The 16,591-nt window shown below is 36.7% G+C and overlaps 2 protein-coding genes across 3 annotated transcripts in view; one reads left to right on the forward strand and one right to left on the reverse strand.

Moving 5' to 3' along the window:
• Positions 1 to 1,083, reverse strand: part of LOC119075647 (ATP-binding cassette sub-family C member Sur) — a 28,359-nt gene extending 27,276 nt beyond the window's left edge. For both annotated transcript variants that reach the window (XM_037182132.1, XM_037182134.1), the window contains exon 1: positions 417 to 1,083. In XM_037182132.1, coding sequence (XP_037038027.1) covers positions 417 to 562 — 146 coding nt within the window. In that variant the 5' untranslated portion in view covers positions 563 to 1,083. The remainder of the gene's footprint in view (positions 1 to 416) is intronic.
• Positions 1,084 to 12,861: 11,778 nt separating this feature from the next.
• LOC119075577 (deoxynucleoside kinase-like) lies at positions 12,862 to 13,678 on the forward strand. Its single transcript, XM_037182045.1, has 3 exons — positions 12,862 to 13,101; positions 13,167 to 13,336; positions 13,403 to 13,678. Exons 1-3 carry the CDS (start codon positions 12,993 to 12,995, stop codon positions 13,676 to 13,678), a joined length of 555 nt encoding a protein of 184 aa, XP_037037940.1. The 5' UTR covers positions 12,862 to 12,992.
• Positions 13,679 to 16,591: the final 2,913 nt, after the last annotated feature.

Genomic DNA, 16,591 nt, shown 5'->3' on the forward strand with positions numbered 1-16,591 from the left:
ATTTTCAGTTTCTAAGAATAAACCTCGGTTTCAGTAATTGGATATGAATCAAGGGTTTACAATAATAAAAAAAGTATAATTGATTCATCGTTCGTCGTGCTTCAGTGTTTAGTGCTTCGTTCGTAAACCAATGCAAATTAGATTAGTACCTTTCGGTTCTACCGTTCTACTGACAAACAATGTGGAACTTTTCTACTCACACACCGAGTAGATTACTCTAATTTATATTCTCAAAAGTACAGAGAGATTCATTCATCAGCAGCTCATATGTTTTAAATTTTCACTTTATATTATATTGATGTACACCGCATTTTACTGTAACGACTTATCGTTCAGTGATAGCATAACCGGAGGTCATTTTTGTTCATCTTTTTCAAGTTTTGTTAATGTATGGTCCCAGCTAACACTCAACATACCTTTGTTTATAATTGGTGAATAAATACAATGAGGCTAGTCCCAGTAACAGTGCTAATATTGACGAAACTATTGCAGTAATAAAATCCAAATGACAAATAGTGATTGCACTCGTTGGCACCGAACTACAAATTTTTAACACAAACATTTTTTTCTCCTTCAGCACAAAAAAAAATTATAATTTTCGCTTATTATCAAAAGAAATTGGAAAATCACAAATAGCTTTGTATGATATGCTTCGTCATTGGCATAACCGAAATCACTAAAATTGCAAGATCTTTCATATTAAAATCGTTTTTGAAAATGAAAATTTTCGTTCCAAATCTTTTTCCAAACAATCATTAATTTTGGGAAGTACATACAACATGCTTTTTTTCCTTCTGATTCACAGACGATTTATTCACTTTTAAATCGACGTCGCGTTGCCGATAATACGATTCGACTGAGTAGAAAGATTGAAAAAAAAAATTAAAAATAAATTTTTATGTTGCGGTACAATTCGTTTGCAAACAGATGAAATCACGGTTACATTTATTTAATATAATTTCCGCACTGTGTGTGATGTGTGTATTCCACTATGGATCCATAAAATGTAAATAAACCGAATGGGCATATGGGAAAAGTTGTGAGGGAAAAAATATAATCGGACGATAGAAAAGTTGAAATGGTTCGACTGTCGACTTTTTACTGGTAATAATAAATTTTCAAGTTCGTATGTGCATTTTCAAATTAGACACAAAAAGTGTAATACATGTTTTTCTTGGTGGTCGTGGTGTGTTGATAGATGTAATTGGCTTGCAAATATGCTTTCGATTTTATTGATTTACGAATCGAACGTAAACAAGTTGAAGCAATGAAGTTAGTGATATCTAACTTATTTACTTATTTAAATGTATGCGAAAATGGAACGACAAATTTATCCTTGGACGCTTTTTAATAAGAACCATTGTAAAATGGCATAAGTGAGTATCGGTTACAAGGCCCGTCATTGGGAAATGACAGGACAGTTTCCCGAAAATGTATGGAAAATTTTATCACAAAAATTCATCGAAACGAGCCGTCAGAACAGTCGGAGCGTTTGCTGCGACTGAGCCCCGTACGAACCCGTACATCTATAGTGCACGTGACCCTAGTTCGTCCATAGCCCTACTCTTCCCGTAAACGTCGGTAAAGTAAAATTCTTATGAAATTTGTACGTCTTAAAAATTGCGCATAGCGCAATTACGAAGCCCCGTACGATGTTCCTTTCAAACGTAACACAAATTTCAAATTGACCTACAATTTCCTCAGTCCTATATTAACCTATATTTACCTATAAATAAACAATTTACCGATAAATATGCTAGTATATAGCTCAAAATAACTATCTATACCGTTATATAGCTCAATATACTATATATATTTATATATAGATATCCATATTTGGGATCCTTGAAACACCACACACACATAACCAATCACTGATCAATAACTTTGTAAGAATTATTTTCACCGATTTATATTGTTTTTACAAAAATCCAAAATGGCGGCCGACGGCCATTTTGTTAGGAGGTGGAAAGTAGTACGGCTGCTTTACATTCGTTAGTACCTTTCAAACAAAAAAACATTCATGAAATTTGGTCAAATTTTACTCGAGATATTAACAAAAAACACCACCTTCACTCTACGGCCGAGTAGCCTCATATAAGCTCACTCCAAGAGACCTAGCTCACGCTCCGGTGAACCGAATTTCATGAAATTTCCCTGATTGGTACGGTCAATACCCATCTAATAAAGATTTCTATCTAAATCCGTTCAAATTTGGCCAACCTACAAGCAAAAACGGCTTGCCGCCCTGTACCTAGTTCACACCAAGGGGTCTAACTCACGAGTCGGTCATCCAATTTCCATAAACTTTTTTTTCGTCGATCGGTATTGTAAATACCTTTCATTTGACGTATCACTTACAAGTGTAGCCTTTAAATGGCAAGAGATATCTTCGGAAAACGTTAAATCACTTATGAGGCCCCAGCTCGGGAGGGGTCGCCCATCTTCGAACTTAGCCTCACTATTTTGACTATCTTTCAGGGAAAAAAACATTTTTTGAAATCGGATTTGATTTACTCAAGATATCGACGTGACAGACAGACGGCCCAAATTTTTATTGCGAATTCGTCATCTATGAACATAGGCAAACACTTTGCCCTTACCGTCTGCTTTGAATTCCATCAATTACACACGGCATCGTAATCCTATAAGCCCCTTCGTACTTCGTACGGGGCTAAAAATTCAAAGAAACTCACCTCTTATGCTTTCCATTGTATTCGGGCATAGTCTTTTTAGGTCGCCAAGGCATATTTGAACACTAAACATTTTTTACTCGATGCAAAAACAAAAAGTTTTTTTTTGTTTTGTCGCGACAAAATATTTCGACACAATTGTGACACTCCGTTACTATAAGTACTAGAATGAATGTTTGCTGTGTTCACTTCGGCGGTGCCCGAAGACTATGCCCGAATGCAGTGGAAAGCATAAGAGGTGAGTTTCTTTGTATTTTTTTGGTGAATTTTTGTGATAAAATTTTCAATACATTTTCGGGAAACTGTCCTGTTATTTCTCAATGACGGGCCTTAGCTTATTCATATGAAATCCGAAACAATATTTTCCGCCACAGAGACATTTCAACCGGTCTCCAAAATAAAAAAAAATATTTTCTGCAAGAGAGACGTCTCCACCGGTCTAAAAAATCCGGAACAACATTTTCTACCACAGAGACGTTTCAACCAGTCTCCAAAATCAAAACAAAAAAAAATCTGCAAAACAACATTTTCTACCACAGAGACGTTTCAACCGCTCTAAAATAAAAAGAAAAAATCTGAAAAAAAGAGACGTCTCATACATTTTCTACCACATAGACGTTTCAACCGGTCTCCAAAATCCCAAAATAATATTTTCTATTGAAGAGACGGCTCTACCGATCTCCACAATTCGAAAACATATTTTCTGTTAAAGAGACCACTCATCCAGTCTCGCACTGTTAGCAAAAAGACTATTCGTTCAGTCTCAAGCTATCTAGAGATATAACTGCTACGTGACCATTCATCCAGTCTCGCATAGTTCACCCATAAATGTTAGCAAAGAGACTACTTGTTAAGTCTCAAGCGATCTGGAGATATGACTGCAACGAGACCACTCATCCAGGCTCGCACAGTTCACCCATAAATGTTAGCAAAGAGACTAATCGTTCTGTCTCAAGCGACCTGAAAACACATCAACAATGAGACCACTCATCCAGCCTCACAAAGTTTGCCAAAGAAAAGAGACTACTCGTTCGGTCCAATGCATTCTCATTCGTTCATCCGAAATGTGTATAGCACAAAAAAAAATATTTTGAGACCAGATTTAGAATTCCAGCAATTTTGAGACTGGAATTAGACCGTTGAGAATACGTTTTACCGACATTTTACCCCGGGCACGAGTTCAATTTTACACTATTGTAATTGGGGCTAAAGAATTTGTGGCGAATAACTGGAAATGAGTCGCTCTGAACTCTCAATGACTTAAAGACGACAACAAGGAGATCAGGAACCATAAGTCTCAGGGAAGCGAGTTATCGACTCGGGACTCTCAAGGAAGTTCTTGTTATTGAAGGTCGAAATATAAAGAAAGTAAGATGAAGTTTTACATAAAACCTATTTTTCAATTTGATTTGCTAAAATTTTCCAAGATTTTCTGAAATTTTCTAAAGTTTTCCAAAATTAGCTAAAAACATTTTTTGGAAAATTTTAGCGAATTTAGCAAAACAATTTTCCAAAAAAATGCTATGTTTCAGTCTGAAATGTTTACTTCTCCCATGCCATTCGTCCAACTATTAAAATTCTCAGTCTCCAAATTTATCGTTACGTTACATACCTTCGTACATTATACGTGTCATACGAGTCACTCCCTTTACCTTAAGCATATATTTACATGATTGCTCTTCAAGCAACATTTCAAAACATTTACCATACACATTGAATTGAATGTCTTGTGCTAATATTTTATGTTCGACGAAACATCGATTGACACTTAATTTCATAGATATGTCGCTGCTACCCTTTCCCTTCATATTTCCTTGTTATTTTCTGATTTCAATAATCATTTACCACATATTTGTCGGGTTCACGTGTCATTACTCGCATTATATTGTTGTTCACCTCGTAACAGAAATTCTTATAAGTTGTTATCGGCTATCTGTTACAACAGCATACGTGCCGTCGTTATTATGTTATATTATAGGCTTTGATACGACACACATATGTCACAGCAAATATTTACCATTTTTTTGCTCTTCAGATTTTTTAGCCCCGTACGAAGTACGAAGGGGCTTATAGGATTACGATGCCGTGTGTAATTGATGGAATTCGAAGCAGACGGTAAGGGCAAAGTGTTTGCCTATGTTCATAGATAACGAATCCGCAATAAAAATTTTGTCTGTCCGTCTGTCCGTCTGTCCTTCTGTCCGTCTGTCCGTCTGTCCGTCTGTCCGTCTGTCCGTCTGTCACGTCGATATCTTGAGTAAATCAAATCCGATTTCAAAAATTTTTTTTTCCCCTGAAAGGTAGTTGAAATAGTGAGGCTAAGTTCGAAGATGGGCGATTTTGGGTCGACCCCTCCAGAGCTGGGGCCCCATAAGTGCTTTAACGTTTTCCAAAGATTTCTCTGGCCATTTAAAGGCTACACTTGTAAGTGATACATCAAATGAAAGGTATTTACAATACCTATCCACAAAAAAAAAGTTTATGGAAATTGGATGACCGACTCGTGAGTTAGACCCCTTGGTGTGAACTAGGTACAGGGCGGCAAGCCGTTTTTGCTTGTAGGTTAGTCATATTTGAACGGATTTAGATGGATTTTGATTTATTAGATAGGTATTGACCGTACCAATCAGGGAAAAAAAAGTTTATGAAATTCGGTTTACCGGAGCGTGAGCTAGCTCTCTTGGAGTGAGCTTATATGTGGCTACTCGGCCGTACAGTGAAGGTGGTGTTTTTTGTTAATATCTCGAGTAAAATTTAACCGAATTTCATGAATTTTTTTTTGTTTGAAAGGTACTAACGAATGTAAAGCAGCCGTTGTACTTTCCACCTCCTAACAAAATGGCCGTCGGCCGCCATTTTGGATTTTTGTAAAATCAATATAAATAGGTGAAAATGATAATTCCAAAATCACTGATCAGTGGGAAGTGTAGTTTGTGTTACTTTTGAAAGGAACGTCGTACGGGGCTTCGTAATTGCGCTATGCGCAATTTTTAAGACGTACACATTGCATAAGAATTTTACGACGTTTACGGGCGCAATAGGCTTACGGTAAGAGTAGGGCGACGGACGAAGTAGGGTCACGTGCGCAATAGATGTACGGGTTTGTACGGGGCTCAGTCGCAGCAAACGCTCCGACTGTTCTGACGGCTCGTTTTTCGTTTGGTTCGGCTATATGAATGAAGTAAATTTTTCGGAACTACAGTGTGACCGCTGTGCAAAGCGTTCAACCGCAATATAGGTGAATATTGATTTTAAAAACTATTCAAAATACCCTCGGACAGCGATTGAAATAATACGAATTGTGTTTTGTGTTGCATATGCCTTCATGTTTTTGTGGTTGCACATGGTTTTTTTTCATTATTTTAAAAGATTAACAATTAATGTATTTGCTGCCGGATGAGCAAATATTCAGTTATTTCCTCAGTATTTGATATTTTCTATAGAACCCTCACCACAAAATAGAAATGCATGTCTTTGGTGTTTTTTTTTCTTTCTTAAATTTCAACAGTTCCACTTCTCACAACATGTTGCACACACTTTTAACACATTACGCCAGTTCCCTCTCTACGCGTACGCGTGTAAAGTAAATCCGATTATGAAGGTAATCATACTAATATGCGAAATGTGTGGGACTAAGAAAAACATAGAGTCGCATGAAAGCTAGTAAGTACTTTGAGGTGGGTGTATATTGTTCTAACACTAAGTTTCTTTGGAAATTACTTAGTTGCAATTGTCATTTACAAAACTAAAGACAAGTTGAAAATCCAGTTTCATTGTGAAGCTTATTCTTTCAAACATCCGACGAAAACACTTGAGTATTGGTTTTTATCCCGAGTTCTGAAATGTTCTTTATTTATTACATGCTAATGTGAGGTTAAAAGGTCAGGCTTAAAGGTTAAAAAAGAGGACTCTTGACTTGTACACATACTTGAACTAACTATACTTGAGTTAAATTCTCCTTCTTGGTGCCTTTCACAGCCAATATTTTCATGAAATTTTATTTAACAAAAGCCAAGAGATACGACCAGTTTCAACTCAAAGGGACCACTTACAAATTCTTCGAAATGAATTCGATTATTTTCAATCGATCGATTATGTTGAATTCTTGTTTATACTAAACAAATCTATTTGCCGACAAATTCTATTTATTTTCTTTAACTAAAAGTTATGTAAAAAAAAAAACTGTGTGCTCTTTTGTAGAACTGCAGGCAGATGTTTATGAACGTGAACAAATAAACATGCGGTGTATTATCCAATTTCAATTCTATTATAATCGAAAACTAAGTTTTTTCTCCTTTTTTCCATTTCAATCAAAGTGGAACCTTCGACTGTTACGTCTGTTTTCCCCATTGTGTCGGTTATATAAACGTAGCTACGTGTGTACATGTATTATAATCTTAGTAGTTAGCCTTTTTTAATGAAATATGAGAAGGGAAGTTGAAGTATGAACATTCCCCGCACTTATGTACAGATTTTGTAAAGCTTAACAGCACTTAAACTTGGCTGTAGTGATGTCAATGTAGCCGCAAATGCGAATTATCAGAGCTAATAGTTTGAGCAACTTGTAATGATAAAGTGAAAACTTATATATAAAGCGATTACTTCTGTTGTCACATCAGCATCAGCACTTATAGTTGAAGAATAAGAGCATTTCAGTATAAAGAATAAATGACAGGGAACAGCAGAAAGTTAATTTGGAATGATATCAAAGGCAGAAATGTGCTTCCTTTTACATGCTTATGCGCGATAAGGTGCACTTTTAAAAAGTTTTTGTCACTGTTGGAATGAAAATGCACTTACTGTGCACAAGCATCTAATAGTTATTTACGTATCTGTTGTGGACGGTAGATTTAAGGCGGATTTGCGAGCTGAAGGCCCGAACGAAGTGAGACAACAGATACGTATACAACTTTTCATGTAAGGGGTAGAAAACCCGAGATAACTTTTGCAAATCCTCCATGGAAAATATCTTACGTAAGTGCTTGTAAGTTATTGTAAGTTATTGTTTGGCTTGTGTGATTAATCCACTTGCCACCTCACCAAACTTGCAAGAAAACTACTCAAGCAAATACTGGGACAGGTGCTATTTTCTAATGGTGACCAATATTAGGAAATAGTGCGCCAATAGAAGGAAATAGTTCGACAATAGAAATAAATAGTGCGCCGGATAGAAGTCCGCCAATGTATGCGCCAATATAAGTAGATCAAACAGTGTTTGCTTGTAAATTGTTCTAAAAAGAATTACAGTGAACGACATCTCAAATGTCTCACTGTCAAATTTTTCTGAGAATTTTATTGTGTCATTGCAAATTCACAATGACATTCTCGGAAAAAAAATGACAGTGAGACATTTGAGATGTCGTTCACTGTATAATTTTCGAATTGCAAACAATTTCGTATACTTGAAGTCAGAACGATCTCTTTATCACATCCGGTCTTTTGTGTTCTTTCAATGTTTAGCTAAAACACACATTCAGTTTTGTTAAAATTACCAATTCCAAACATCAAATAGCCAAAAACAATAAAATTGTCAGAATTTATCACCACGAAAGGGCACAGTCATTGGTTTTTTGTCATAAATTATTCACATCGATTGACCGGTTAAATCATTCTCTTTTTCCCACAAATACAGACAACTATTTACACTATTCTTAGCCACGGTTAAAACCGATTTTGTGTTTTGGCTTGGACGTCTATTGTTTCCGCTTTTAAGATATATAGAGAATAAATTTTGTTTATTTTTTTCAATTCTATCCGTTGAATCCGCTGAATGCCCATGAATTTCATTAGCTATACTTTGGAGTAATAAAAGAAAGAACACAAATATTTTAATGGTAAGCACATAGATTTAGATAATCTTTATGATGATCTTCTAAATAGAAACAGTAACATGTAAAACCAGGAATATAGTATTTTTGTTAACCTCTAAGGTGAAATATTTTATGGAGAAAAGATACTTAATAGCTTAATTGTACACATCCAAGGCTTTTATCGTGTTTTATGTAGCAATGGATTTGTGTGTTTGGGGATGTGCTCTTACATTAATTAACCCAGGTATTTGCAGTCACTTTGAAGATCATGTATCTGATTCAATAACCGTTTATATTATAGCGGAATTCGTTGATTAAAAATTTTCCTGGATTTTCTTTCCTGCGGAATTGTTGACCTTTTAGAATGGGCATATCAATGTTGGCCATTAAGTTTGTTTGAAGTAGTTGCTGCCAGCTACTATTTTTATCTACCTAGGTGAAATAACAGCAGTGAAAAAGTGCTATTATTTCGCCGTCGGTAGATAAAATAGCGTATTCACCTTGACTTTCGTAATAACAAGCTTGCCCTTGTGGGCTCACCCATGAGATTATTTGAACGTGAGGAATTTTAACTTGAATGATCACGAATGAAAATCAAGTCCTAATCCTCCCTTTTCTCTCTCCTAGACACGGTTCATTGTACACCAGAGAACAGCCTCACATTCCTTCTCACCTCCGGCAATTTGTGTACGATGAACTTTGTCAGTGGTGGGGCCACTACTTGCATTACTTTGACTTATATACCAGGGACGAGCCAAGGTAACTAACTCAACCACCGTTGTTCGATCTATGTGGTCGGACTAACTACTTTCATAATATCTTCATTTCTTATCAGGGCCTATTATGTAGAATTTTCGGGTAAATTTTGTGAATTTCGTGAATTTTGTAAATTTTGTGAATTTTGCAAATTTTTGTGAATTTTGCAAATTTTTGTGAATTTAGGAGAATTGCATTGAGTAAATGCATGTTCAAAATACGTTTATTTTGTTACTCATCGTAAAAGTCAGCTAGATATTTGCACGGAAAAAAAAAGAAATATTCAATACCAATTTAATGTAAAAAATTGGTATCGAATATATAAATATTTGTGGCGAATATATTAGATAAACATTTGTAGCAAATAATTAACTATATTCGTTACAAATATATAAATATTTGTCCGAAATATATTTAATTATTTGCCACAAATATTTTTTTAATAATTCGTCATAAATAATTAAATATATTTGTAACAAATATTTACATATTTGCTACAAATATTTATATATTTGTAACGAATATATTTTGAAATAATTTGTCACAAATAATTAAATATAATTGTGACAAGCAAATTACCTGAAATTTTGTGACAAATATAAATATATTTGTCACAACTATAAATATATTTCTAGCAAACAGTTCTTTCCAAATCTTTTTTTTCCGTGTGGAAATAGTCAGCTGACAGTCGAGGGTCAGATCATACTACTAGTAGGTAAAGTGTCGTATAATACACGGGCGACAGTTTGATATATTGTATCAATGTGACTGAAATTACCTCGGACTGATGCATTTGGAGACTTTGACTTCCATGTATACAAGATCTTAAATAGGCACCGGTACTTAGCTAAAATTGTAGCCTACATTTGCGTGTTTCGGATTTCCTTTTTAATGATATCTTTTCATCAGAATCCTTTTTGAAAAATGTACGACCGCGATTCCCGCCACGAATGCGTTAGCTTTAAATAAAAATTAGTTTCGGTTGTAGTCGTTTGACTAGCTCTGAGAAAAATGAGCATTTTAACGAAATTTATATAAACTTCTCATTGTTTTCAGAGCTGGTCAAACTGCTACAACCAAATCTATTTTCTGTTGAAAGCTAACACAGTCGTGGTCGGAATTGTGGTATTTTTGAAAAAGCATTCTGGTGGAAAGACATCATCAAAAATAAACTAAAATCCAGTAATTAAAAAACGCCCAAATGTATGCTTTTCAGCAAAGTACAAGTGCCTCTTAATTAATTATAATTTATTCGCTATCCCATCCGGTGCTATGAAGTAATTTATTAATTCGAGATCAATTTGTGAACTCGCGATCTCACTCTGGTATTTCAAGCAACTTGTTTTGGATAGGGCTCGGACCAGATAAAATTTAGATAAGGCGAAACTAAGCACAATCTACCATAGAGAGCTTGAGTGCTTGATCGAAACTGGGAAAGATTTATGGGTGGAGATTGTATCTTTGCATTACATATGCTGGTACAGTTCGGTAGGTCGTTTTGATTCACAGATACAATATGAAATCTAATGAAACAGTAAGAACTGTTCTTCGGCTCGGATATGAAAGCTCTACACTAAATAACAGTTTCTACAGCTTTTCGTGTATTTTTGATTTTTTATTACACTTGTTAGTTCGACTCATATCACAAAATTGATTCCTCATGTAATGGAATTACTTTGCACCCAATGTACTCTACTATTACTATTACGTACAACTTGCGACATGTAAATGCGTCATTAACTACGTCCTTGGAATTTTTTTTTCTTCGCGAGCTTGTAAAGCATAGTAAATAACTGCTTGAAAATTTATTGTCTTGACTAGTGGGATTGTAGCGAGAGCCGAGGTCAATTTCCCACTTTCCACGTTCCTTTCCAAGCAACTAAAAACTCCGGACGAAATAAGTTTTGTAAGTATTCCGTTTTGTACACGCACACGGAGCATTGAAAGTGCTTCCGACTGAGAATGCTCGCAAAATTATAAATTTTACGGTGACAGGCTCGGCTCCCTTGTTTGAAAAAATTAGTTCGTCTCTTGCCTCAACTTTTTTTAATCTCCACTCAGTGCTTATCTTGACCCGATGAATCTGATGAATTAGAAATTAACCCGAACGACCCACAAGGTTATACTTCGAAAGTTACCGGGTTGTCGTTATTGCATCTTGCATCATACTTGCATCATACTTGCATCATACTTGCATCATAGTAACAATAATAACACGGATAATTTAATTTCGTTAAGAAATTTACGTTACCGCTCCTTTCTTTCTATTTTCTTGCATAGTACACCTTTCATTTTCTGTCTTACATTCGTAGATATGCTTTGATTGATTTTACCTTTCTCACCTTTCTTTTTGATCCACCAGTCACTACCATACATTTTCTGCCTCATTTTCTATTGTAGAAACTAGAAACCATTTCACAAAACTACACTTTTGATCTCATCTCTGGTCTAAATTGGACTGTACTGTACTTACTACTGTTGAATTTATTGTTTAATATCTTCCCGACAAAAAAGAGTCTGGTCGTAAAATTGGTTGCGATTTACTCGATTTATACACAGAAATTTTATGCCTTGGTAGCCCGATTTTCACACACTCCGAGGGATGTAGCTCGCGACCCACTCACACGACTTTCATACTTTTCTTTCCTTCGATTCGTACCGCCATGCCTTACATTTGAGGATCACTTACTATAGAGTTTATTCTTCCATTGATGTACACGAAAAACCATTGAAAACCCTGTTAAACTACAGCCATTTCGACCTGCAGTATCTCATGAACGGGAAAAAAAACTCTGTTTGGAAAATTTGTTCGTCTTCACAAACTCAAACATCACATTTGCCATAGCACTCTCAAGCACCGAAGTTGACTTTGACGTGACCCAAGCTTTCATAAATGGTTCGTGAATTTCGTAAATTTTGTGAATTTTGCAAATTTTGTGAATTTTGCAAATTTTGTGAATTTTGCAAATTTTGTGAATTTGGTGAATTTTGCAAATTCGTGAATTAATTTTACATAATAGGCCCTGTTTCTTGTTCAATATATAAATTACCTGTTCGCACACATAATTGTTACCTGTCGCCCCGAGTCGGTGTTGATGTTTGTTTTCGCAAGCTCGCATTACTGATGTCATTTCATACTTGTGTGCATTCGCTGTGTGCATCCGTATCGTCTTAAGCTTATCATCCGTTCATTCGTTTGTGATCGTGGTGTGTCTTGTGACAGTCGTATGAAACCTCAGATCAGCAAGCCATTCACTATCGTCGCGTCTTTACAAGTGACATCGTTTGCGATTATTCTGTTAGAACTCAGTGAAGTGATTATTCTGTTATAACTCAGTGAAGCCATGGCAGGTCAAGTTCCTGATGTTAGCTGCACGAGCCATCGGTCTAAGTCTTTAGTCGTCGCTGTTGAGGGAAACATTGGTGCCGGCAAGTCGACTTTTCTTGAATATTGTGCTCAACATTCCGAGCTCAATTTTCAGACATATCCAGTGCCCGTTGATCAGTGGCAGAGTTTCTACGGCACGAACGTTATGATAATGTTCCTTCTTCTGTCCTCTTTGCACCTCTATATTGACATCTATTTTCTTCCTTCATCAGTCGGAGTATTACCGTAATCCGGCTAAGTGGGCCATACCTTCCCAGTTGTTGGTGGGAATGACTGTCGTTGATAATTATAGGAAGCAGACTTGGAAGCGGATAAAGTTGATCGAGAGGTCTTTGTTCAGTTTTCATGGAATATCTGCTACGGAAGAATGTTATCGAACAGGGCATGGCTGATATCATGGGAACTTGGTATGATCGTATGTTGGATGATGGTGATTTGAAGCCCCATGTCATCGGTGGGTTTAACAGCACTACGGTTCATAATAGGAGTCGTTAATCATCGTTCTTTCGCTTTCATCAGTTTACTTGCGTACCACTCCTCCTGTTGCTCTGTCTCGTCTTCAAGCCAGAGCTCGTAGTGCTGAAAATTCCGTTATATTGGGACAGTTGCTGGATATCCATGATCTACACGAAGAGTGGTTGGAGCAGGTCCATTTAAGAAATTCCGCCTACGAAGAGCCGGAGATGCCAGAAAGCTCTGAGATGTCATTCATCTTCGCAGTAATCTCAGTTCCTTTTTTCCTTTCTTTACCTCAGGATTTCACTATTGATGCCGATCTGCAGTTGAACGATGTTTACCATTCATTTTGCATGGTTTCATTTTTTCCGGGGATCCGTTTGATTCACATCAATCTGCACTGTGATCGTATTGGTATTGTCTATCAGTTTCCTGTGCGCATTCAGGGTACAATTCTTCGTGCTCTTGTCCCGGTCTGTTGTCTCGATTTCATCTTTATTTTGGATCCAATGGTTGTAGCTTGTTCCTGTAGTGCCGGTTTGTATCCAGGCTCGGCTACTTTTCAGATTTTCTAACAATATCATACAATTTTTCACATAGTTTTGCGGAGCAAAAATTTTTCACGTCCGTCCATTTTCATGGCACACTACACTACTCCAACACTACTCTTCCTACACAAAATCGAATATCGAAGAGAAATTCGTTTCTTTATTTGAACATTCTTCATTGAACAAATGAAAAGAGCAGAGAAGTAAATCAATTTTTCAAAGAAACTTTGCTAATTAGAGAAGGCAATGTCCATTTATTTAGAGTCGAAAGAATACTGTCTTAATCTATATAATAAAACCGAAAAGTCGTTACACCTTGGTTCACCTAGCTTCACTTGGTTTCACCTAGCTTCACTTGGGTTCACCTAGCTTCACCTGGGTTCACCTAGCTTCACCTGGCTACCCCCCCGTCCAACGGTCACAAGGCTGACCTCTAGGACGAGGGTTTGGCTAACTCCCGTCCAACCGCGGCTTTTCTGACCTCTATGACTAGGGTTTGGCTACCCACCCTCCAATGGCCCCTGGGCTTACCTCTAGGATGTGTGTTTGGCTACTCCCGTCCAACGGCTACTCAGCTGACCTCTAGGACGATGGTTTGGCTATACCCAGTCCAACAGCCACTGGGCTGACCTATAGGACGAGCGTTTGGCTACCCATCCGTCCAATGGCCATTTGCCTGACCTCTAGGACGAGGGGTTTGTTACTCCCTGCAAAGGCCATTTGGCTGGCTACCCTTGTTCAGAGTATGATCTGCTCATCTCTAGGACGAGTGGTTAGCTACCCACAGTCCAATGGTCACGTTGCTTAACTTTCGACCGACGACTTCCACACAGAGCTTTTATCGGTCACTGGGTTATCTTCTTGGACGAGCTTTTGGCTGCCCATTATCATATTTTATGAGAATTTGTAATTCGCGGTTGTAAATCTTGATTAAAACTAAACATCCGAGAAAAAAACATTTTCAATGTCTCTCACATCAATTGTTTCATCTATATTCAAGATCAACCTGAGAAAATTGTGTAACAACGTTTTCGTCTTGCTTGGAAAGGTTTCCCTGAAAAACTGAGATAAGGCGATTTGCTAATATGTTTTCTATTGACAAGAGCATGTTAATTACTTTCTTCGCTGTGACGATGTGTCTGCTCAACTGAATCTTTATTTTTTTTTTAAATCACCAAAGAATTATTTAATTGAGAAATTGAAAACTTAAATAAATGTACACAGATTAAACTCGATAAAATCCGTGATTAATAATTTAACGTACGCTTGAACTGCCGAAAAAAATCCTCATCCGATTTTAGCTGGTTAGTAAAAACACCAGACCCCAAAAAATAGCCCAGCGATATCAGTGAGATTAAGGGTTTCAGTTGCAAACTAAGAGTAATTATACCTAGAGAGGAAATTTCGAACAAAACTACGTGTTTTATGTGGTCCCAACATATAATGCGAAATTTTTATTGGTATGTGTTTGCCCACTTCATTAAGTGGGCAAATTTTACTATCAAAAACGTCAAAGCATACATGTGTTGGTGTAAAATAATACGAAATGTGTATCTTATATCTTATATTGTGTCAAAGTCTTTGGAGATGTAAATGTGATAAGGTGGGTTGGTGCGATAATGGGTGTAAGTGTGATAAGGAGTGACATTCTGAAAGAGTGTGAATTAGATCAGAAGGATGATAAGGATGATTTTATAAAACTCAATAAATTGTTAATCAAACTAGGTTCTTGGCTATCACTAAGATTGATCTAGCTTTATTTAGATCAACGATTACTGCGGAACTAAGATTCATTCGGAATTATGATTTCTAATGAATTACTAAAATTAAATAAAAGTGATAGAACATTATGTCAATGTGGTTGAGAGAATTGGTGGGATTAATAGGTTCAGTGTGGTTAGGAGTGTCAGTGTCAGTGTCGCTATTGTTCGTTTCCGAAGGAACTCTGAATTTTCGGAAAGGAAAAATTTGGTTAATTGGGATGTAGTTTTAGTTTTAGGTAGGTTGGTAATGTCAGTGTAATTGGGAGTGTTAGTGTGGTTGTTAGTGTTAGTTTGGTTGGTAGTGTTAGTGTGGTTGGTAGTGTTAGTGTGGTGTTGGAAGTGCAGTATGACTAGGATTGTCATTGGGATTAGATGTGAAAGTGTGGAAGTTTCAGTATATTGAAAGCATTGTGGTTGGGAATGTCAGTATGGTTAAGAGTGTCAGTGATGTTTTGAGTCCTAGCATGGTCTCAGGAGTGTCAGTGTTGTTGGGAGTGTCGGTGTACTTGGAGTGTCATTTGAATTTATTATGTCAGTGTGGTTGAGATTGTCAGTACATCCCGGGCGAAGCCCGGGTTACAGTGCTAGTAAAACAATAAATTCGGCAATCATCTGTCATCAACAATGATGATATGTTTACCCTAGAAGGTTAAAAATAGATAGTCGCCTTCGGCTCATGCAACAACTCCCCAAGTGTCTAAATAAACATGTGGACAGAGGTGAATAATCTTCTATTAATTTTTTTGTTAATATTGACACGACTTGGTTGAAAAAAAGAGATTAGGTTGGCTCTGATGATGAAAAATCGAAGAAAAATTGTTTTCAATTGAAAGTATATTTCGGATGTTGTTTTTTGGTTAAGTGATTTTTTGAGAGACGTGCCCTACACGGTGGGGCTGAACGAACTTTAAATAAAAGTGTAAGTTAACATGCTGGGTTTTTTCATAAGTAAGTTGGGGGAGGACAGTGCTATTCAAATAAACAAGTTTTAGCAAAATCCCCTGAACTGTTTCTGAGAACCAGCATCAACGTCAGCTAGGGCTTGTGAAACACTGATGACTTAAGACTGACATTGGAATTCATAGAGGGAAAAATTCTAAGACTTACAGTTTAAAAATTGTTGCTTTCGACATTTTCTTCATAGAACAATAGCAGCTGAAAGTCAAAATTTCACCAT

Source organism: Bradysia coprophila, unplaced genomic scaffold, assembly GCF_014529535.1.
Source record: "Bradysia coprophila strain Holo2 unplaced genomic scaffold, BU_Bcop_v1 contig_232, whole genome shotgun sequence".
Taxonomy (NCBI): Eukaryota; Metazoa; Arthropoda; class Insecta; order Diptera; family Sciaridae; genus Bradysia; species Bradysia coprophila.

Coding starts and splice junctions, on each gene's coding strand:
- LOC119075577 (XM_037182045.1), top strand. CDS start 12,993: ATGGAATATCTGCTACGGAAGAATGTTATCGAACAGGGCATGGCTGAT. Junction 13,102..13,166: donor TTTGAAGCCCCATGTCATCG/GTGGGTTTAACA, acceptor CGCTTTCATCAG/TTTACTTGCGTACCACTCCT. Junction 13,337..13,402: donor ACGAAGAGCCGGAGATGCCA/GAAAGCTCTGAG, acceptor TCTTTACCTCAG/GATTTCACTATTGATGCCGA.